Source organism: Perissodus microlepis, chromosome 11, assembly GCF_051167445.1.
Source record: "Perissodus microlepis isolate ML-2025 ecotype Zambia chromosome 11, ASM5116744v1, whole genome shotgun sequence".
NCBI classification, from domain to species: domain Eukaryota; kingdom Metazoa; phylum Chordata; class Actinopteri; order Cichliformes; family Cichlidae; genus Perissodus; species Perissodus microlepis.
Window position 1 is genome coordinate 30,048,627 of NC_140471.1, and position 24,491 is coordinate 30,073,117.

Sequence of the window (24,491 nt, forward strand, 5' to 3'; positions counted from 1 at the left end):
AATCTAAAAAGCTGCTCAATATTAGTTTATATCTAAAAAAAAAAAACAGATGTCACCTGGAAATTGCCCTTTTTTATATATAGTCATACTTGTTACTGTTTCTGCTTAAAAACTGGAGACAAACACACGCACAAATGTTTTCATGTTATGTTCAGAATCCATTAGTTACAGCTCTGGATGCAGTCTGCGTATATTGTTCCACTGTATTATAATTCAACAGACTGCCAGCTTGTCCCTTTTTTGCATATGGTCTCCATATATGCAGAGGATATCATTGTTCCATACGCACTCTATTCACAGCTAATTGAATCATGTAAAGACATACGCACATGCAGGGATCATTACTGCAATGGCATTTCCTTAATGAACAGGAATTTATTCATGAAAAATCAGATCCATGTGGCAAATTTCCTGTCGTGTAGATATAGTGTATCGGCAAGTCTGTGCCTGCCTGTATATGAAAAAGAAAGTTTTCACAGCAATGCAAAAACTAATCACACCCGATGATTCAATACCTTGTAGAACCAAGGAACAAGTAATTATTTTCTGTATGACTTTATCAGTCTCTCACATCATTGTGGAGAAATTTTGGCTCACTCTTCTTTTCAACTTTGCTTTACGTCATTTAAGTTTGTGGGCATTTGTTCATACACAGCTCTACTAAGGTCCCACAGCAACATTTCCATAGGGTTGAAGTCGTGTTTTCTGTTTCAGCCATTCTGATGTAGATTTGCTGGTGTGCTCGGGATAATGGTCCTGTTGTTTTGTTTGGATCATACAACAGGACAAGCCCAAATCATCACCCTTCCACCACCTTGCTTAACAGTTACTATTGAGAATTTGTGCTGGTATGCACTGCCAAACATTAAACATCTTCACTTTGCCTTCTCTGTCCAAAGGATGTTGTTCCAGAAGTCTTGTGGTTCGTTCAGATCACAATTTGAAACCAAAGCCATGTTGCCATGTTCTTTTTACAAAGACGAGACTTTTTTCTTGCAACCTCACCAAACATGCTATACTTGCTCAGTCTTTTTCTAATTGTACTGTCTTGAATGTTAACATTTACCATGTTAACTGAGAACTGTGCAGTATGAGATGTAATGCTTGGGGTTTTGGAAGGTCTGATTTTGGGGTGAATTCATTGGCGCAAAGATTGTTGATTTGTGTTGACACAATCCTGAATGAAATGCAAACTGCCAAAACTTAATGAAGCACATTTGATTAACAACACCTTGTTGTTTGTCAAATAAGCCTATCACTTTATTTTCCTTGTATTTTTTTTTCTTAGAGAATGTTTTTTAATGGAACAGCCCTTTCTTTGCGTAGTCTTACATCCCCCCACCACTGTAGTCACTGCCACTAGTTCAGACCACAAAGCACAAATGGACATTTTCAATCACCACTCAACTGCAATCTTTTGACTCATAACATCACTGAAAGCATAAGTTTACAGTTTGTGGTCAACAACATAAAACTGCACACATTGTGTTGTGAGCTGCAAAGCTGATTTCATTTACTCTTTGGCTAAACAACAGCTTCCAAAGACCAAAGCAGAATGTAAACAGCACCCTGCTGTGGTTTTATATGTTGCAGTTCAAACTCTTGTGCCAGAGAAATGAGGTGGGAACTTATGAAACCATGACACAAGACCAAAATTGACCTTTGACCGCAAGGACAATTAGCAGTGTGCCAGGTCTCACTCGCATTGAAGAAGATTTCTCAAGTCAGTGTCCAGTATCAGAGTGTAAAATCAGAGCTGGGCCCATGCCACTGAACTATCAGTGTGTTTAATTAAAGCCACAGGGGGAAAAAAGCCTTCAGTCTATAATCTCTGCCTCTCTAATCTCTTCCCAGCATGACAGCTTTCCAACGTGGATGACTTATTAAATCTCAGCTTGGTGCTCAGCAACAGAACACAATGAGAAATAATGTGGTAAGCACAGTGAGAAGCCTTTCTATATAGTTAAAACCTTTTAATATTCTACCAGTAAGCCCAATATCAGAAGCAGGGTGAGATCGCACTGATGAAAATCTCTTCATCATACAGTTAAATTACTATCTTGTGCTTTTTTTATTATTTCTTTGTCCTTCCAATGTAGCATTTCATTGTTTTCTCCTGTGCTTACTTCATTTCCTAGTTCTTCTACTATTTTTGTTACTAGTGCCAAACTTCCTAGACATAATAAATTCAAATTTCACCCTCTTTCCTTACACTCTGTAAACTTTCGCTGCTCTTTTCCTCTTTAGTCTGTCCCTTTGTGGCATGACGGAAAGATTGTATAACTCTGTCATTTGCAGGACAGACAGTAGACAGATGAAAGCAGATGAATGGGGAAAAAGACAATAAAAGTCAGATCTGTTCTTTGATTCCGTCAGCTGTGGGATCAGAGAACAGGATAGAAGGAAAGGCGGTGGGGAGGAGATGGTTTACGACTGTCCCTCCATCTGCCTAATTTATTTTTATGTGACTTCAATCTCTTTTTTTTTTTTTTTTTTTTGTGTCCCGTTTGGATCTTTAGCCATCAGAATTGTTGTCTTAAGGCCAAGAAAGATGCCAAGCGGATTTATTTTACCAAGTGGATCATCATGGCCTTGCCATATTGGTCCATTTGATTGACCTTTATTATAATTATGAATTTATTTTATTTTCGGTTGCTACAAACGGGACAGACGTGACTGGGGGATAGGACAGGGAGAAAGAATGAAAGAAAGAGAGGGAGAGAAAGAAAACCAAAGGGGAGAAGAGATGGTGAGAAGGGGGGGAAGAAAGGAAAAAACAAACAAACAAACAAACAAAACACCTGGATCACCTGTATGGAGAAAAAAAAACAGAAGAGAAAGCAAACAACAAAGAGCAACATAATAAAAACAGCACCATCACAATAAACTAGCTCGCAGTAGATAACAGTAGATACTAAATAATAAACGATATTGTGCAGCACGCAAGATAGACAGCGCACAATGTGCTTTGAGGCAGCAGCCAAGAAAGGTGTAGTCCGCGTCTGTGAACACCCGTGTGTACACCTGTGTGCATACCTGTGTGGATCAGCATGCTTGTATTCAAAAGGTTTCTCCATGTAACGATCTGCTAGGGAGTGTGGGGAGCCATAGCCCCGTCCACCAGGGTATGAAGCAGGTATGGAGGAGATCCAGGCCCCAGATATCCAGAGGCCCCAGAGTACAAGGACCCAAGGAGGACCACCAAAGGGGGGGGAACCGTGCCACCCTCCTGGGAAGAGCTGAGTAGAGCCCCAAGGGAGAGGTCACCCCGCAGCTACGGAGCAGAGGCCAGAGGGGGTTGCAGTGGCGTGCCCGCGGGCTCTGCCGGCAGCCAGCTGTGCCAGAGAGGACCGAGCTTCAGGCCCAGAGGCCAGAGGCCCGAGGGCATCCCACCCCCCGGAAGGAGCCCAGCCGGGCCACAGGCGCCCGGCCCCGCCAATCGGCCACCAGGAGTGAGCCGGTACATGCATAAGCGCCCAGCCCCAGACGACAAGGACCACCAACACACCAACGTCTGAGGGCATCAGCCACCGGCAGGGAGTGTGGTGAGGGGAGATAGGCCTCCGTACTTTAGAGGGCCTGAGATGTACCCAGAGAGGTTGAGTCTAAGACCCAACCTGACATATAGACACAGACAAACAGGCACACGCGGACACAGACGTGCATTCCCACCCCCATATGCACAGCCAAATACTCGGCACTCACCCAACGTGTAGACAGACACAAATAGACACTGCACAGACAGTCGCACTCCCCAAACATACTCTATATCCCAGGTCCAGGTACCCCCGCCCCCAGAGGGGCAAGCCGCACCTAGACCCAGGAGATGTAACCCTTCTCTCTGGGGTGGAGGCAAGCGGACCACCTCCTTATCTGCAGTAGCAGGGAGGCCCCACATCCCAGACCCCAGTCTGACGGCCAGCACCTCCTCCCAGCCCCCCAGCCCTGACGGCTAACAGAACCGGGGTGACTTCAATCTCTGTTCTATCTTCATTGCATATGTCTCTTTAGTTTGATCTTTCTACATAGTTTACATTTCTGACTCATTTCTGCATCATTTTTTGCATCCTCACAAAAGTTATTTAAATAGAAATGCTGTATTTCCACTGTTTAAAAAAATAAAGCCTGTGACTAGGATTACCTGTAGTAATTTATACAAATTGCATCTGTGATTTTAATCCCATGTAAACCTGCTACTTTCATAGCCTGTAAATTAAAGAGTCCAACATACAAATGCATCTCTGCGATTTTTGCCAACTATTTCCCCACAAGAGTTATAGAGCCTGTGTTAGCCATTACAAAGTAAGCAGGCATTTTGCATTTTTGGTGCAAATTCAGGAGGGCTTCTGCTGTTACACAGCATGGAAACCCACTGATAGGAGGAGGAAAAAAAGCTCAAAACCATTAGAAGAGTTTGAGCAGGCTCATTTGTTTCAATAGTTATGTGGCAGGCTATTAATAATAACGTAGCTGGGGCCTCAGAAGATCCTAAATCGGAGTAAAATGGATACTTTGCTTTCCCTGCATGAATCTGCAGTATGCACACAGATGTCAGAAGGTAATTTCTAAATTATATGTTTTTATGCACTTGTCTGTATTCTTTCCTCCATATTTCAATATCTTCAGTCCATGACTTGCTATGGTTTCACATTTGGCATATCACAATTCTCAGTTTTTATTAAATTCTACATCCTTCTTGTGTTTGCCTTTTCATCTCTACATTTCTTCCATTCATTCTTCTATGAATTTCACCCTCTTGATCCCCTCCCTGACAGTCTCTCACCCCTCCCACCATTGACCATATCCATATGTTAATAATAAAGTCTCTTCCAGTTCAACCACATCTATGAGGAAATCCTTTGGCAGGTCATCTATGCCTCTCTGATAAAGAACAGTACAGATGTTTCATCCTTGCTTTTCTCTTCCTCCCTCAGTGTTTTCTTTTCTTTTACATGACTTTCATACAGCAGCGTATGCTGGGTCCAAACATGTGGCCTAGTGGAACCGATGTGGATTGTGCGTTATCCCACCCAAACCACTGCAGCATTTAATGAGCCCGAACCTGATTAAAATCTTGGGAAGATAAATAAAATGAAACTCGACCTGATCAAGCCTGAGGGAATAAGAAATTAGAGCCAGACTTGGACCGAATCCACGTGGTGGTCAGGGCAGGGCACATTTGTTTTGGGCTGGGAAGCAAAGCTTCATCACAAACATTTATCTGATCCTGCTGATATGACCAGGCTTTACACAGTTAATCTGAAACATTTTAACTTTACACACGCTCAATGATGAGCTAGTGCTACCTGGAATTAAATGGAAGGCCTATCTGAATCAAAAATAATTGAAAAAAGCTGACAAAATAATCCAATTTGTTTGTTCATGACTAATCAAAGTTGGAGAGCAGACAAAGCAATTAAAAGCAAAACTACAAGAGGTAACAGTGTAACAGAAACATATGCAATGCTATGAGAATGGACCACAAAAAAGTGGACAGCCAGCTTTAAACCTTACACACGTGCAACGCCACATGTGGTATAGCTGGCAAACATTTTAGGAGAGAAAACGCTTGTTTATACTGAGCAGACAGCACACTGGGAATCTTTAACATTCATTTGTGGAAAAAAATATCAGACTTTTCAGAAACCACATGCTTCATGTTTATCAGCTAGTCGCTAATGCTGTCTGTCTGCAAAATGGTGATGGGCAGGTTGCATACAAAGGGGTTTTTAGGGATTTTGTGCAGGAAACAGTTTCCTTATGTGGTTGAAAACTATGCTCATGATCAGAATGAGAGTAAACCAAAACGCTAATGATGCAGGCCGCAAAACCACAACTGTGAGCTCAAAGATACTATAAAGTTCCTCAGAGCTGATTGGAACGGTATAGATTATTCTCTCTAAGATAAAACGATGCAGCTTGCACATTTTCTTTACTGTTTATATGAAAATATTAACCAAGATGTTCTAGCTGCTCAGGTTTAATTATAAAGATGTAAAGCAAATGCATTCAAGATAATAAACAGTTAGATCATGAAAGGACAGGAATTAAACAACGGCTAAAAATAACTTTCTCTTTCTTATTGGGCTGACTACCTGCCTGCACGCCATCACCTGGAATCTTCACCTGGAGGCTCTAACAGTCTATATGCAGGTGTGTCTGTGTGTACCTGGAGATAAAGTAGGCTTTGCTAAGACTCCTCCTAAAAATATTTAAAAAAGACAAAATCTCACACCTAGAAGACAAGCGTCCCCAATCACGCACACACACTCACAGAATCACGTACAGAAAACTGAATCTCAGTCAGCTGAATGAAAGACAGCCATTCATTGATAAGACAGTCACATAAACAGACCTTCTGAAGGAAAACAGTTTTCTGAAGAAAAACAAACCAGTCCACGACCGCCCCTCTGTGCTCCACAGATGGGTCTCAGTGTATGTGTGTGTGTGAGGGTGAGAGAAGGCATCTAATGAGTTTAAATCTGTGTGTTCTTGGGGGCAAATATCTCCTGGGGGAAGAAAATTATTAAGAGCGAGACAGAGAAAGAGAGAGGAAGTGGAAGTTTATCGACTCCCATCGTCCCTTTAATCTCATACGTAAAAACACACACGTGAACTAAGAGGCTGCCAGTTACATCAGAGAAATACACATATTCTACCTTTCCTTGTTAATGTGTTAACACATCACCGTCATCTAAGAGAAGAGTTCATGTGTAGATACACGGAAGACAGACAGATGAAAGGAGTACATAAAGACAGATCTGAGAGCTTCATCATAAAGCTTGCTTATGATGTATAGGTTTCATTAACATAGCAGCAACTTTAATAGCTTGTTTCAGGATTTTCAAAATCCTGATTTACATAATTGACTTTTTCTAGTACAAAATGGAAGATTAACTTCGCAGAAATATATCTCTTCAATTTTTCTGTTAACACAAGCAGATGAATGTATGCAAAATCTGTGAGACTTACATTTGAAAATACAGTACTGTGAAAAAGTTTTAAGTAGGTGAGGGGAAAATGCAGTAAACAAAGAATGCTTTCAGAAATGGAAATGTTAATTACTTATTTTCATCAATCGAAAAATTGCAGTGAATGAACAAAAGAGAAATCTAAATCAAATCAATATTTGGTGTGACCATCCTTTGCCTTCAAGACAGTATCAATTCTTCTGGGTGCACTTGCACACATTTTTTGAAGGAACTGGGCTGATAGGTTGTTCCAAACATCTTGGAGAACTAACCACAGATCTTCTGTGGATGTAGGCTCATCACATCCTTCTGTCTCTTCATGTAGTCGCACACACACTCAGTGATGCTGAGATCAGAGCATTATGGGGGTCATACCATCACTTCCAGTTTGTGCTCTTCTTTACGCTGAAGATAGTTCTTAATGACTTTGGCTGTATGTTTGGGGTCATTGTCCTTTTACAGAATACATTTGGGGCCAATAAACAATCATTTATATTTCTGAAAGCATTCTTTGTTTACAGTACTTTTTCACACCTGCCTAAAACTTTTGCGCAGTCCTGTACCTAATCCAAGAAAAAAGTAAAACTTACCAAGAATCAGTCAGAGATTTAAGTAATAGATTTAAAATTTTCAAGGACAACACATTGAAATTTGATATCCAACCCTAGCATACTGACTTCAATCTGGTTCCTCGTGGTTCCTGGTAACAGAGAGTAGGAGTATAGTTGCATTACACCCAAATGATATTTAGTTTTCTTCAGTTCATATTGTTGTATCAATGTTGGTAAATGTGTATCTTTACTTTGTGGATTTACCTCTCCATTACATGTGTGATTACATGCTGAGTCACAAATATCAAACAGAAGGTCGGGTTAGAGTTCTTCATGACTTTATGTGTTACTCTTTTCGATTGGCTGTTGGAAATTTCTGGTGTCTGTATTTAATTTATTGCTGTGAATTTGGTCTAAATCGCTGGTTCTATTTTGTTAATTTATCAACTTCAGAAATTTTGCACAGCCAAATAAAGGGGGAAAACATGCAAGTATAATCTTGTAAAGTGTTTGAACTGCAAAATTATGATTACACACATTAATACACATATAGGTACACAAACAAATGGCCAAATATATACACCTTCCTCATGCACTCTTTGATACACACCCACATAGATACATGGTGTGAGAAGCCTGGCTGTTAATGGCGGTGGTCCTGTTCTCCACAGTGGGATCAGTGTTTAGCCATGTTTAGAGCTCCATTTGGGGCCAGATAAATCAAGCTGCTGTCTACTAGAGGCCTCCATTAGGGGCCCTGCGAGGCCAGTGTACGGCCTGTCAGTCACGCCGTCAGTCAGTGAGCTGCCCTCTTCCAACGTTTGAACTCATAATTACAGAGAGACTCAGCTTGGCTTGGAGCGGCCTGGCTCCCGAGCCCCCCACCACTTCCCAGACAGCCGTGCTTGTTAGCCCAACGCTAATGCTAATACTAATACTAACAAATGGCGGAATTTCACCTCCAGAGGAAATAGAAGAAAATATTTATGGAAACAGAAAAGTCCCCTTTGGCTTTTTTCTTCTTCCAATTCCACAAACTGTTTTAGGGGATTTAGTTTTTATTTCTATGAATGACAGTCCTGAGTTCTCCCTTGAATTTGAGAGGCAGATGAGGTAGCTACAAGGAGGAGCACTGATGCCAGTCAAACCTCTAGTAGCCATAAATTAATCAAACACCAGTTAGAGGGGGAGCGTGTAAAATACAGGGGATGTGATGACTGATGACTTTTTAAGGAGGGACCAGGGAGGGAGGTGGAAGAGAAACACACCTCCAACCAGGACAGAAGACAGAAGCGCTCACAGGGCAGAGCTGGAAATTTCCTGGAGCCACCAAACAAACTGGTGGATTTTGTCCATAGCTGGTTTCTCTTCTATACGAGCCACTCTGACACAAAAATAATCATTCATGGGTCTTACTCTATTCTGAAACTCATCAATCATATTCGGCTAGTTCAAGCACTTGGTGTATTTTGGAATCAAGCCACTGTATTCGGCACATGAAAAAGTTTACACGAACACACATAAAGTAAGACGTGGCTTGCTAGCTCTTAGGAATTCATGAATAAAATATAGGCCCATAAAGGCAGCATGAACAATGGAAATATTATCCTCAGCTGCATAAATGCACAGCCGACCACAGAGTATTCTCACAGGGAGCTCATTCCTCTTATCTCTGACTGCGCGTCGGCGATTGCCGGCCACTGCATGTGGAGACACACACCGCTAACGAGGGGGAAATCCCCCCTCGTTTGCCCAAGATTGATGCAGAAAATTTACCCAGCAGACATTCCTCTGAGCCAAAATGAAAGAGGTGCCTAGTTCACCAGCATTCCTGTTTAGCCGCACATTCCTTTGCCATCCTAACAACAGTGTGAATGCACCCATGGAGCCGCAGCTTCATGGGATAAACCTCCACAAAACATCTTATGTTCTTACTCCAACAAGGTTTTACCTGGTAGGCTTTTGACCTGGTTAAATGACCTGGTAAAAATCATGAACAATATATTACCTTCCTACATCAAGAACACTGAAATGCCTCTGAGCAAACTGTTGCAACTATTGAAATGGAAACCCAAACGGTGACTCTACATTTAACCAAATGACTGTTAAATACTATTTGTTGCAGAAAAGTTTGAACTGTAAGAACTTTAAAAATGCATTTTAGATAAATTAAAAATAGAAACAAAGATACATGCAGATAACACTGGTTGATTAGAAATGACAAGAAAATGAAAAAGAATTCATATCCCTTAACAGAAACTATGATTCAAAATTGAATAAAAGAAATAAAACAAATAAATAAAAGAACAGATAAAAACACCAAATTAATAGCAAATTAAGGCTTATCTAATGTCCTTGTCAAGCCTTCTAATAAAAATGAAGATATGATGTATCCTCACAAAATTCATCCAGTTACAGAATTCAAACTGCTGAGTTGGCCCTGGCATCAGCAGCATGACTCTTAATACTGTCATGAATTATTAATTTGATGCATTCATCACTCTTCCGACCAGCCCGTCGATAGCCTCCATTATGGCGGGTGTGTATACATTACAGAGTGTATAGTGTGTCAGAAACTTCCCGCATACAGGCCGCTGGATGGCGGGAAGAGAGGAAGACACAGAAAGGGAGAGAGGGAGAGAGAGAGAGAGGGGGGAAAAAGTGTGATGGACAGGAGTGACACCAGAAAGCATTAGCTTGAGGAGGCAGAGTCAAAATTTCAGAGGTATAAAGAGCTAAAAAAAAGAAAGAAAGTGTGAGCCAATGGCTTTTTGAGAGGAGATTTAAACTCCGGCCTGGAAGTCTTAAGAGTTATAAGGTTACATGACAAGTCAAAAAACAACAATGTCCAGTAAATCTATGGATGTGATACAATGTGATATCATCACATTACTGTGAATTGAAAGAAATTATGAATTTAAATTACATTTATTCACTAAAATTGATAAGTGACAAGTTATTTTCAGTTACACCAATACTTTTCTATCAAAGCCTTGGTGAAAGTAAAAGTACGGCTCCAGCAGGGCAACAAGTCAATGCACGACAAACCATTGATTACAGTGATCATTTAAGTCAAGTTGCTGGTATTGTCACTGATTTTCAAAATGAGTAGTTTTAGTGACTAAAAATGAAGTATCCGTGTACCGCTAGCAAAGCACAGAATTATTTAATTTTACATGAGCTCACCGTATTAAAAAAACAGAAAGAAAAAAAAACCCTGCAGATTAATGATTACCAATTAATTAATCAAAGGTCCTCTCTAAAGTTTTACTCACCAAAATTAGTAGCAGCAATTAAAAACATTAAATATGTTCCACAATGCTGAAAAATGATCACATCTTACATCTTAGACTCTTGAAGGTTCCTTCCTATAGAAACAGGTAAAAAAAAATATTTTTTTTTTGCATTTGTGGATATACATTTTATAACCACAGCTGTAGTTGCCTCAAGACACTATAATAATACAAAGAAAACCCCAACAATCAGATGAGCCCCTTTGAACAAGCACTTGGCAAAAGTGGGAAGGATCAACCGCAATTTCTCAACAGTTATTTGAAATTTAAATTAAAAAATGTTTAGTTCTGCGTGATATGTCATGATGTTATCAGGCTGCCTGGCAACCACTAAAATGACCTGCTTTTCGCTTTATGCAGCTATGACAGCTTATGAAATCAATTTTATGATAATAATGTCATGACAATAATATTCAATATACATCCACAAAAATGAATTATATAGGACACATTATAATGTCATCATGTTGCCCAGTAACCAGCTAGAAACGGGCTAATGTGGCTCACTTTCTGCATTTATGCAACTACAACATCTTATTAAAGCATCAAATCATTTTAATTTCACAACCAACAGCACAGAGAGCCCAAACAATACTGCAGTATAGGCATGTGCTAATTAGCCAAATTAATACAAGACCGCTCTGAGCATGTGGAATGAGCATGAAGTCATATCAGTACAGAAAGGTATGTGAACACATGCAGCATTATATTTATTTATGATTATTATTTATTTTGATTACCTTAAAATGATCAGACACTACTCCCCAAATCACTTATCCAGCTGAGGGGTGCCATGAATGGTATTTTAAAGCATGTGAAGAGCAGGGAGAGTGTGGGGTTCATGACATGCATGCCATTTCAGTAACCTACCCTTTCAATAGCCCAGATTTTTTAATGTTATAAAAAAAATTAGATAAATGTTCTGAAATTACCCGCTGATGATTTTTAAAAAATCTCTTTCAGCATGTCTAAAAACGCTGCTGTTGATGTATGAGCACAATAAGTACTGCTGAATAAATGGTTAAGGTGGTAGACATTCAGCAGACCCACACATTAACATTTAAGGCAGACATGTTTAGATCAGGCTCTCTGATTGCTTATCCTGGCAAGAGTCAAGACAACCCAAGGTGAACACTATTTATTTGGGTTAAAATGGCAATTAGAACTTCAACAAGCTCATTAATTTGCACTCATTAAGCTCCAACAAACTCTCAGAGCTCTGGAAGTTAATTTGCATTAAATTAAGGTATTGTTAGTGCACGCTGTTGGACAGAGAAAGCGGCTCTGATCACACAAAGCCAAACAGTAATGTACTGAAAGCTTTAACAGCTAATGAAGAGATGATGTCACCTAGCCCTGCTATGTTAACGAGAGGCTAATGAAAGGTGGAAGTAATGACCGCCAAGTCAAGAATTAGAATAAACAATAGGGGCAAGCAACCATCACTTTGTCTAACAAACACATACGTGCAATATCACGGTGACACTAGTACTGCTCCACCCTCCAATACCTCACAGTTAAACAAAGAGAGAGACAAAAGCTGAACAGCTGCTTTGTTTTAAAATCGACTTTATACGGACCTCAGCTGCACATGCCAGTGTGTCTCTACAGTTTAAACGACATTCACATACACTGAGCCTTCTCCTGCCCAAAAATGAATAATCTCAACTGAATGGCCAACACGTTCTCATTTCAGGGTGACAAATACTTCAGTTCTGTCAGCCGCTGATGTCACATTGACACAAATAACTATATATCTATAAATATAAGAGTCTTTCATTTCCTGATTAGGTCTTAACACTAAGCCAACATGTTGAAAAATAACACTCAACCACTGCAAAGAAATCACCTGTTGAGAAATCCATGTACCCTACATCGCCCAGGCCTGGTCTATTAGAAAATAAAGCAAAAAGACACCTTTCGCATACCTGACTAACGTAACCATCTTTGATAAAACTTAAGTATCATATAATCTTACTCATATCTAATACTAACTCTACCCCTGAAACCAATCTGAACCCCCAAACACCCTTTAAAGGTGCCAAAATCTGAGCACTGGCCAAAATGTTCTCACCTTCCACAAGTATCCTCATGAGAGCTAATAGTCCAACTGGTCCTCACAAATATACACACAGCACACACAGAGACACACTGTGATGACGTGTTAGTGTAGATTTATAGTGTGAGGGCTACATTTTGGAGATTTATAGACTTCCTCTGTTTAGGTGATTAGCTGTGTGCTCACACCCAGTTGGACACACACACACACTTTAAACAGACATGGCACTAGGCTGATACTTTTGTTCCCAAGTACATATGCTCCCTTTCGTTCTTGTGTGAGTGTGCTTTCAAGATGACACAAAACAGCATAAAAACATAGGGAAACACATGCTAAGCCGTACTGAAATCTCAGTAAGTACCCAGCCCTAAAGTTTCTTGTACCCACCCCTCCTGGAAGTTTCTAAGGTACCATGAGGTCATATAAAATGTCTTGCTTTGTGCATGCCTGAGGGTCTCCTCTCAGAGTTGTCCCGAACAGATGCTAATAGCTTCTCCCTCTTTAATATTGGCGTATGGAGTTACATCAGACAGTGCGGGTATCTAAGACTCCAAGCAAAAAAGCAAACCTCAGTGCATGTGTCTGACCTGGCTGTAAGTGGCATCCATTAGCGTGTCAAGGTTCTGCAGGGGTGCTGGGGTTTTGTCCTTGAACCGAGTCAGCAGGCGGCGCTGGATGGCTCGGAACTGGACTGCTCGCTCCGACAGCAGGTCCTGATATTTCTGAGCACTGACACGCAGCTAAGAGACAAAGTGACAAATATTTAACAGACAAATTGTGGTTAACTTAATAAAATTAAATAAAGGTGACAGATGACAGAACTGATAATAACTAAATTGACTGATATTTAAGTCATTTCTTTTTTAATCCCTGACCCTTGACAATGGAGGATTTGCACCTATGGTTGGCTTCGGTGTGTGTTAGTACCTGGAAGTGATTGTCTACAGACAGGAAGTACTCCTCCAGTGGGAGAGGTCCACTGAAACTTTTCTTGAAATCCTTGATTCCCAATTTGGAGAAATGCTGGTCAAACCTGTGGACCAGCTCCTTCACAACCAACCACATGTCTTCAAAACTGTCGCTCTGAATACGGTAACGTTCTGACAAACACACACATAAAATATATAAAATATTTATGCATATATGGAAAATATAATTGATGATACATGCTAACGAAAGATGGTTAGCTAAAGTTAAACTAAACTAGTTAAAACTATCTAAACCACTGAGCCTTGTGTAGTGTGTAAATGTGTATGCAACTAAGAACATATATTTAAACACCTGGTACTAAAGTTTGTTAAGAATGAAACACCAAACGAATATAAGTAGTGACACAGTGACAAGTGATACTTATAAAAAGATCTCTAAGAACCAGAAATGGATTAAGGGGATATACAGTTTTAGAATCACAGGTGCCACTTTAGCTCAGTGGATGAGCAGAAAACCACATGTTGCACGGCCGAAGAGTGGCGGTCTGGGTTCGAATCCTATCCCGGCCCTTTGCTGCATATCTTCTTTATCTTTCTCACCCTACTTTCCTCTGTGTCTATCTTCACTGCTTCACTATCCAAAAAAGGAAAAAAACAAACAAACAAACAAAAAACCTGAAAATAACAATAAAAAAGTTTTTGAATTGTCTTAATATGAATGTCTCCTATTAAGTCCTGAAAGCTGTCAGTGAATACAATTCAGATCTTACAACTTATTAGTACACAGACCAAAGAGGTTTGTAAAAGTCCATAGAAGTGATGCAAAAAGTCAGACTTAAAGTGGTGTATGTAAAAATTAAAAGCTCAGTATCAGGTATACAGAGCCTATCTCAGCTGACACGCAGCTAGAGGCGGGGTACACCTTGGGCAGGTTACTATAGAGACAATCCTTCATGCTCAGAAAAGAAAGAAAGAAGGTTCTTAGTGAGGGTACTCAAGGAGCTACTCAACCTTTGACCAACTGGTTGCAAACCTACAACGTTCTTGCTGTAAGATTATAATACAGTGGTCCCTCGTTTATCGCGGGAGTTATGTTCTAAAAATAACCAGCGATAGGTGAAATCTTTGAAGTAGCCAGCTTTAATTTGTACAATTATTATAGATGCCTTACAGATGTAAAACCCCTCACTACACACTTTATACACTTTTCTCAGACAGGCATGACAATTTTTCTCATGTTTAAAAACTACCAAAGTTGAAAACTTTCGGCCAAAAAATAAGTCCAGTGTTATAGAATGACACCAAAGATCAAACCCTGTTTTCAGCTCCAGAACATGGGAATAGAGCAGCTGCGAGAGAATTCAACATTAATGAATCAATGGTACGGAAGTAGAGGAAGCAAGAAGAATGAGTTGAGTAAAGTTTGACTTATCTGACTGTTTTGTTTCCCTTAATCCCGTGCGCCTTATGGTCCGAAAAATACGGTAACTTCTACCTTCCTTTAGCATGTCCAGAAGTTCAACCTTTTGTGCGATGCTTAGCATCTTCCTCTGCCTTTTGGGTGCTACCGCAGGTGCCTTTGGCGGTGCAAAACGTTTCATCGACATTGTTGTGTTTGTTGGGGAGAAAACTTACAAACATACAGTACAGCACTTCAGAGTCACACTGCTAGTGATCGAAGATTTATGTAAATTCGACAAGCTGAATGCATTCTGTACTGTACATGAGAAAGGCACGAGATTCACTGACAATGGTCTACAGCTAATCAGGATGCACACAATGCACTGTAAAAAAACAAAAAAAACAAAAAAAACATGCAAAATTGCACAAAAATATCCGCAAAACTGTGAGGCCACGAAAGGTGAACCGCATTATAGCGAGGGACCACTGTACTTACCATATGCCACCAAACTACCTATTCTCTTTTAATCCAACAGGTATCAACAAAAGGTCCTCAAAGACTCCAAGAAATACAAAAAGGCATGATTTTCTATCACAAGTAATTGAAAGCTATCAAAAGAAATTAGCAGGTGAAGACAGGCTATGAGAAAGACATCTGGTAAAAAAAATTAGACACCTGGAACAGGACTGTATTAGAAACAGATAATTCGCAAGACTTGTTTTAATCCCACAATTAAACAGCTTTAATGGAGCCAAAAGATGAATCTTATTAAAATCCCGTTCATTATCCAGTGCTGTTAGACTTACGGGAGGTCTTGGAGGCTAGCACAGTAACCTTGGCTCCTGACAGAAGCTGGAAAGCCAAACTATTCCCATCCTTATCTTCTGATTTTGCTGAAAACTCTGCAGAGAGAGACAGAAAGACAAAAAACTATGAGATGAGACAGATAGGACAGGCTATCGTGATATAGGACGCCAACAAAGGGGAACAAGATACAGTCGCATGTACAAACACAAAATAAGCTTACACAAATCTCTATTCACACAAAAAGCACAAACTCAGTATGAACACTATGTGTGTGTGTGTTTAGACGTCAGAGCTGCTGACTGTGGCCGATTGTTAGATAACTGGGAAGCAGAACAGACGTTCCCAGAGCTCAGACCTACACACACACACGGAATCACAAATAAACACGCATAAACAGACTCGTATAAATACACAACCACACACTGATACATAACCGTTGATTATTCATATAAATGTATACACATTCGCACAGCTACACATCTCTCATTGCCTTCACTAGCTTTCCATTCATGCTTAAATCATCTGGCTTTGTGTAAAACACTTAGGTAGCCACGTCATTGATTATTGGCTATTACGAATCATTAACTGTAAGATGTAGCCAATTCAGAAGAACTAAACAGACACACACACGGTAAAGTGTGCATGAAAAAAATTGTTTAATCACTGACATTTTACTGATTTGTGCTTTATATAGCATTCTTTCCCTATTTATCACTTATACCTAGAGCTAAGCTTTTGGTGTGGGTTTAAGTTTCAACGTGTGCACAAGCCAACCAGTTGCAATAAGTGGACAACCCAATTTAAACAAATGCACGTTAATACTGCATACCGATCTCCACAGACAATGACTTAAACAGAACAGTGCACTTTGGTTTCTGGAAATCTGTGATTCAAATACAGAACCTTAATTGTTTGGGAAACAGAGCGCCACCAGCACATCATTGTCAAGTGTTTTCATACAGAGTGAGTGTGCTATTACCTCGGAAGATGGAGCTGAGGTCAACTGGTGGCTGGTTGGTGTCCACAGTTATCTTAAACTTGGTGGCTTTGGGTGGAGGACAAGCGACACACACTAATGATGGAGGAAGATTGAACCTGGACTGGAGGACCTTGGGAACTCCTGCAAATAAGAACCATCACTATAGTCAGAAAAGATTCTTAAAAAGGTAGACTATTTATTACTATTATTATTATTAATAAAGTAATTCTGCATTGCTCATCTTAAAATCTTAAATCGAGTTTCCCTCCTCCTGTTGCTCCTTTCCAGAAATAGAATCTTAACGTTAGAGACTAGTCCTTCAATTTATACCCCCCACCGCAGTGACTCAAACGAGGCCTCGATATCGCAGTTAACATTTGTTCACACAGTCAACAGTTCAGGTATTCCTATTGCATGAGCATCTGAGAGCTAGGAGAACGAGAGACTCGACATCAACGCCAAGTGTGGAGGTGAGTTTGTCGAAGATCAGAAAGGGAAGTTTTGTAAAAGATGGTGGGGACTGACTGACAAGAAAAAAGAAAAAGGAAGTGAGGAGGCGAGTTAAGGCCAACTACAACTATGTTCAGAGTGTATGGAGTGCTGAGCTTGGCAGAAATGTACACTTAGCTAGAATAACAGTGCGAGGGAAAGGAGCGATGGAGGAAAACAGTTGTTAGGAAGAGATGGAGCGAAGTAACCAGAGGAGAGGAGGTGAGCTAATGACAGGAGAGTTGAGCAGAAAAACAAGTGGAAATAAACCAACATGTGAGAGAGAGAGAGACTGAAAGGAAAATAATATGAGAAGGGACGGTTTAATTAGGGAAAGTTCCAGGTTATTACAGATAGTAATAATTACCCACAACTACTGTGCACTTTTTCCTCCCAGACAAGCAATTATTATGTGATTATGTGAATAATTCAATTTGGTTTGAATGTATGCACTGAGGCCTAGAGAGAAAAAGCGAAGAGGCAAAGCCAAGGAAAACAGTAGAAAACAGGGGAAAAGGAAGATGGAGAGAGAGAAAAAGTTCAAAGTTTTAAAGAGCAAGACGGACTGAGGCCTGCTTTCTTCTTTCCTCACTCAGCTAAATTCTCAATGACCCTTCGTTCTGGATGGCTGGATAGTTAAACAACACATCACTTCCAACAAACACAACAAAGAGGGTTAGATATACATGTTGTCAAAGTGAATATGCTGCAGATTTACTAAATATAAAAATCAATCTAAACGCAAACTATTCTCAGCGCTGTTAAGTAATGTTACCGGTCATGATACGCCGATCCATTTTTCACTTTTTTTATCATCCAGCTGACTGTTCAGTTCCTGCCTTTGAACATGATCGCCTTAACACAGAAAATATCCAATTCGGATCTCCAAGAAAATACAATTTCACGTTTTGACTCTATAAAAAAAACAATTTGATCTTTTTTTATGTGCTTTTGCATTCAAGCTCATTTAATAAACATCACAAATTTTTTAAATATATAACAGATGACCAATGTGTTTTAAAGTAACATTGATGATAATCAGGGCAGACACGATGTGCGCTGTGATGGCTTGGCTGACTCAGGCAAGTTTCAAGTGTTTCCAAGTTTAATTTCACAACATACTGAAATGAATGAAAGCACTGGCTGCCCGAAAGGAAGGACGGAAAAACATTAAAAAATCAAAAACACCAAGGTATCAAGTAAAGGTCGTTATAGCTTTGGAAAATGATCCCTACTAAGGTAAAGTTTATAGGATATATAGTGAATGGTGAATGCAGCCACTTAAATCCTTTTATTATGTGTTCTGATGGTATTTTTTTTTACCCTTATGGTCCTTCCTTACTAAGGTAATAATAAGGGATGTTTTATGTTTAAAACACAATTCAAACACTGTTTGCTGAGTCAGGCTGGTTTTGTTGATCTTACCATTTAAACAAGAAACTCTAAAGAAATGCTAAGATGGAATTGGAAAGCAAGAGGAGGAAATATAAACACATAATAAAAGTTACAAGTAGGGAAAAATGACAAAGAAAGGACAAAGAGATGGAGACAAATTAGAGGAAAATAATGCTGACAAAGTAACAAAGAGAAAAAAAGAGTTGAACATGGAGAAGAAAGGACGGTGAGACAGACAGGGAAGAATGAATTGGACTAATAGGAGGTGGCATAGGTGTGTGCACACTTATCGCCATCTTCATACAGTGTTATGAAGCTGTGTTTGCCCCCTTCTTGATTCCTTTTTGCACATTTGTCACACTTACATGTTTTAATAAAAAAATTAAAAAATTAGACAAAGATACGTTGACTAAATACAAAGTGAGTTTTTTTTTAAATTATGATTTTATTTATTAAAAGAAACAAGCTACCCAAACATACGTCACCCTGTGAGAAAAAGTGATTGCCCCCTAAACTTAATAACTGGTTGTGCCAACCTTGGCAGCAAGAACTGCAATTGGCAACAAAGACTGCAATCAAGCATTTGTGATAACTGGCAATAAGTCTTTCGCAGCGCTAGAGAGGAATTTTGGCCCACTCTTCTTTGCAGAATTGTTTTAACTTAGCCACACTGGAGAGTTTCTGAGCATGAATGGTCTGTTTAAGGTCATGCCAAACCATCTCAATTGAATTTAAGTCTGGACTTTGACTAGGCCACTCCAAAATCTTTGTTTTGTATTTTTGAATCATTCAGAGGTAGAATTGCTGGTGTATGTGGGATTATTGTCTTGGTGCATGTCCCAAGTGCTCTTAAGTTTCAGGGTATGAACTGATGGCTGCACATTCTCCTTCTAGTAGAGAGGAGAAGTCATGGCACCATCAATTACAACAAGTCGTCCAGGTCCTAAAGTAGCAAAGCAGCCCCAGACCATAGTATTATCATGTTGGCTTGATGTTCCACAGACGTTTTTCCCAAAAGTCTTCGGGATCATCAAGATCATTTTTGTAAGATAAGCCTTTGTGTTCTTTTTCGTCAGCAGTGTTTTTTGCCTTGGAGCACTCCCATTTTTGCCCAGTCCCTTTCTTATCGTTGCGTCATTAAGACTGACCTTAACTGATCCAAGAGAGGCCTGCAGTTCTTTAGATTTTATTCTGGGTTTTTTTGTTATCTACTGGATGAGACGTCAATGCACTCTTGCCCTAATTTTTAGGCCAGCCATTCCTGGGAAGGTTCACCACTGTTCCAACTTCTCTGACCCTGATTCACTGCAGTCCCAAAGCCAATCTATCTACATAATGCCACAATCTAAAGACAGATGTCTTTAGACCTCAGGAAGGTTTCTCTCCTTAATAAATAAATTCATTTATTCATTCTCCACCAGAGTACATCCTGGAGAGATCGCCAGACCACCATTCACACTGACATCTATGGCCAATTTTAAATGATGAATCAAGCTAACCCCACTAAATGCACGTCTTTGGACTGTAGGACGAAGCTGGAGTTCCCACACAGACACCATGTGGCCCAGGTTATCTTTGTCTAAAATTTAAACTCGGTTGATTATCACAAAAAAATCTGGAAAACAAACAAACGAGAAACGAGGAAAATACTTCTGGTCACCTCCAGTCCAGTGTTTTATGTATGGAGACACAGTTAGTGTGTCTGCGCTTGTGTCTGTGTTGCTGTACTCATTACTACAATTGAACAAGGCCAAAATTTATTTAAAAAAAAAGGATCCCCATACATAACCTGTTTCTCTTGAGGCTGTCTCAAAAAACAAAATAAATCCCCATAGACTCAAGGTAAAGTGTCCAGATGAACAGGATTAAAAAGCATATCTATAGTCTGGTACAAATGAACAGTTTCTCTTAGTTCTTAACAATTGTATTAAACTCATCCAAGTAGATTCTGCCATAGGCAGCTGTAGAATGTTGTAGCTGCTAGACCTCACTGACCTGGACCTCTCAACATTATACGTGATGTTGGTGCACTTTGGAGTAATATATTCACATACATGAGTTCTACACAGTCCTAATTATTTATTTTTACTGCATATTATTTATATTTGTTTATATTATTTATTTTTTTCATTTTATTATATTTGTTTTTTACAATAACCCCAGGGATGACTAAAAACAATTATCAAAGAAATGCATACATGACCTTTAACTAACATTGAGATCAGTGATTTTGACTGTTTTATTTCAAAAATGACTTGGAATATGAAACATACTTTTCATCATCAAGATTTTAGACTAATTAGATGAGGTTAAACTGCATAAAGTGATTAAAAAAGTGAAAAAGCAAAGAAAGGAAGGACCTGATAAGATGATAACAACTCCGATGTTAAAGAGTTACAAGAGGCAAGCATTGTTGTGTGGTCTCAGACACACAACAATGTTCATCTATCAATGCTTTCTAAATGCAGATAAATGATACATGTTTTTGTAGATGCATATCATAACTATTTTAAAATAACTCAAATACAGAATATCTCTGCTAAAGTTGCACTCTGAGACACGCAAAGTAAATGTTTAATATTGTAGTTTGTTATTTTTTTCTCTGTTTTAGTCAGTTTGTATGTTGAGAAGGACGTCAGCAGAAAGAAAAACAGCAAATTGTTCAAATTGTTGTTGTTTGAGGAAATGCTTCAATTCAGAAACTGGAACTGAGGCCTGCAGTAAGACTGAAGCCAAAGAATAAGTGGCTAAACACAATTTATCAGCTACAGTAAACTGAGGTTTCCCTGTTTTTCTTACAGATTCTTTAATCCATCCACTGCCTCTCCTGAGTCTTCTGTAAGCTGTTGATGTTTTGGGGATGTATAAATTGAAAAAAAGTGTAGGTGCATTTTAATCTACAAATCACACATTGTGACCTCTAACCCCTTAACTTCCTTTCTGATAGCTCCTAGCAAAAACAGGTGGGGTTGGGAAGTGAGATAGAGGAAATAAAACCATAAAGCCATTTCTATTATCAAATGTTAAATACTTAAAGTCACAATGTACTGTAATGGAATGGAAGTGTACTTCCATCGCACTGTAATATGAGAAGACTGATTCCAACAGATGTATCTTTGCAGTACAGTATGTCAGAGACAGAGGGGGGAGAAAGAAGGGGAAAGGAGAGAGAGAGAGAGAGAGAGAGAGACCACAGAGTTTATTTAAGAAGGAGACCACTGTACAGAATCAGGTTCTTACCACAGCAGTGGTGATGTCACTCGTGTGTTTGTGTCTATATGCATTCAGAGATGTGTTTGCATATCAATCGACTCTGCATTTCATGCACATATCCTCTTGCCTTACTTGTGTGTGGACCCAAGCAAAACAATAAAAGTTAAAAAAAAAAAATCACCGCACAGTCTGGTCTTCAATAAATCATGTGCACATGCTACAACTAACCTGCACTACATGTTGGCATTAAATATCCAGGTGAGTTCCTACGCCTCTCTTATAGTGTATTAGTAATCTGGCATTTATGCTCTGCATAAATCTATACACTGTTATTTAACAAGGAGTGATGGTTTAAACAATCCTAAAACTTTTGTTTCCCAAAGCTACGGTCCAGTTTGTACTGAAGGCAACAAAAAACTAGGGCTACCCATGACTCAGGACAGGAGATCCAGTGGATCAACCCTGATGGTAGGGCTGCTGTTTTGTAGTTCATCATATTCAAAGGTGTTTTGTGTAGAATTCTAGCTAGCATACTAGAGTTTCACTTATGTCCTACATATTTTAAATCAACTGACAACAAGTTCTCACAGGCCTGTCAGAGGGACTCCCATAACCCTACACCAATATTTTCTCTCATAACCAACAGGTAAACTAAATTCTTTAATTAATTAGATTTTTTTCCCCCTAATTACTAGATTAAATAGTGCTCCTGAAAAAACATGCATCACTGGCCGAGAATCACTAGTCTAGTGAATAAATATCCTCAAAAAATGGCCATACAAACATGTGTGTGTGTACTGCTGCAGAGCCACTACAGATCATAGGGGTCCAGTTCTGTATCAAAGCACACAAACTCACAAACACAAACAATCTTAAATAAATGCCAGCTGACAACTAGGAGCACTACTGCTGGAGTGCATGTGCGCGCAGCAAGTCAACACACTTTATGCTTGTATGTGTGAGACAGATGATATTTCTGTGTAAACTCAACACAGTTTAAAAGAATAAATGGATATAAAGGGATATTTACATTTTCTATAAAGTGGGAAAATGTGTGTGTGTATAAGTGTGTTTGTGTATTTGAATTAGAGTATGTGTGTGTATAGACTCTTGCCAAGTATATCACATAACAGGAACATAAACAGTAGGCAGCAGGCTCTTCCTGTATATACAGCTCTGAATGTGTATGTGTGTGTGTTTGGAAAGTATATGGCGTAGTTTTGATAATCTTTACGTTTCAGTAAGTGTAGAAGTGTACATGAATATACAAGAACATGGGTGTGATCTCAGTAGAGCATATATATTTAAATTTATTTATGTGTATATCTAGAGTACATGTTTTAATGAAAGACTGTGTTTCTACTTGCTCTAGTCTACAAAGCTCTACAAATAAAGCACTTACCTTTAGGGTTAAGCTCTGCAGAAATGAAAAAGAAAGAGTTAAATGTTATAATATGAAAGGTGAAGGAATGAAAAAACAGAAAAAATAAAGTGTTATCAGTTCTCCCATCTAGTTTTATTTGGTCGGACCAGTAACAAAGAACTGGAAGAACTGGCAAGGGAATTCCCTGAGAAAACCTCCATCTTCTTTCATATGGATATAGACAGACCTAAAAAAAATTCCTCTCAAGTGTTTGGTTTGCCTTCCCACACAACTGGAAAATACAGCTGGAGGAAAAGGCAGCCATCTGACTCAGCCATACCGATCGTGAATATGATAAGATGTCCAAATCGAAAATTAAATAGTCTATCGTCATGAGGTTTGTGTGGAAATCGGGCTGACGGGATCAACAGAAAGAGACGTCTCTTCTTATAACCTGATCAGTATTAACTCGTTTAGAAGAAGAAAACTGTGGAAGGCCTAAGTAGAACCAGAAGGAGCATTCAATTATGATGCAGCGAAACAGTTTTGGTTGATAGTTTTAACCTTCAAATGAAAATATATGAAGGATTTTTGTGTGTGTGTGTTCCTTGTGGTGATAAAAAAAATTACTTTGGTTTGTGTCTGTCTGTTTATGTGAAGGAAGTCAGGGTTGAAAAAGCAACACAAAAATATTTGTGATAAGACAGCATCTCTTCTCTGTGCTCCTCAGTGCTATATTTTTCCAGCTGCCCTGGGATTTAAAAAGTCAGCGTGCTGCTTCTCTAACCTTTAGTTCACAGCAACAGAAGTCTGGCAGATTAAACTCTGATATGATTGGTTGAAGAGGATTTCCTGTGAAGGTGAATGAGAAGCAGATGGCAGGTTGCAAGCCAATGAAAAGGCAGCGAGGTGCTGAGTCAAAAGGTTCACGTCTTATTAAACCTGATGAAAGTCGTGCTTCCTATGGCTGCCTCTCCTTCCTGTAATAACTCTGCCTCCATCGCTCCCTCTCGTCATAACTCTGCCACTTCTTTAAGAAG

The 24,491-nt window shown here is 39.4% G+C and overlaps 1 protein-coding gene across 4 annotated transcripts in view; it reads right to left on the reverse strand.

Moving 5' to 3' along the window:
- bbs9 (Bardet-Biedl syndrome 9) overlaps positions 1-24,491 on the reverse strand; it is a 180,554-nt gene that overhangs the window by 106,178 nt on the left and 49,885 nt on the right. For 3 of the 4 annotated variants that reach the window (XM_084944021.1, XM_084944022.1, XM_084944023.1), the window contains exons 15-19: positions 23,491-23,505; positions 16,992-17,132; positions 16,012-16,107; positions 13,802-13,974; positions 13,462-13,614 (exon numbers count right to left, since the gene is read on the reverse strand). In XM_084944021.1, coding sequence (XP_084800147.1) covers positions 13,462-13,614; positions 13,802-13,974; positions 16,012-16,107; positions 16,992-17,132; positions 23,491-23,505 — 578 coding nt within the window. The remainder of the gene's footprint in view (positions 1-13,461; positions 13,615-13,801; positions 13,975-16,011; positions 16,108-16,991; positions 17,133-23,490; positions 23,506-24,491) is intronic. The other variant, XM_084944024.1, reaches the window with a different exon arrangement.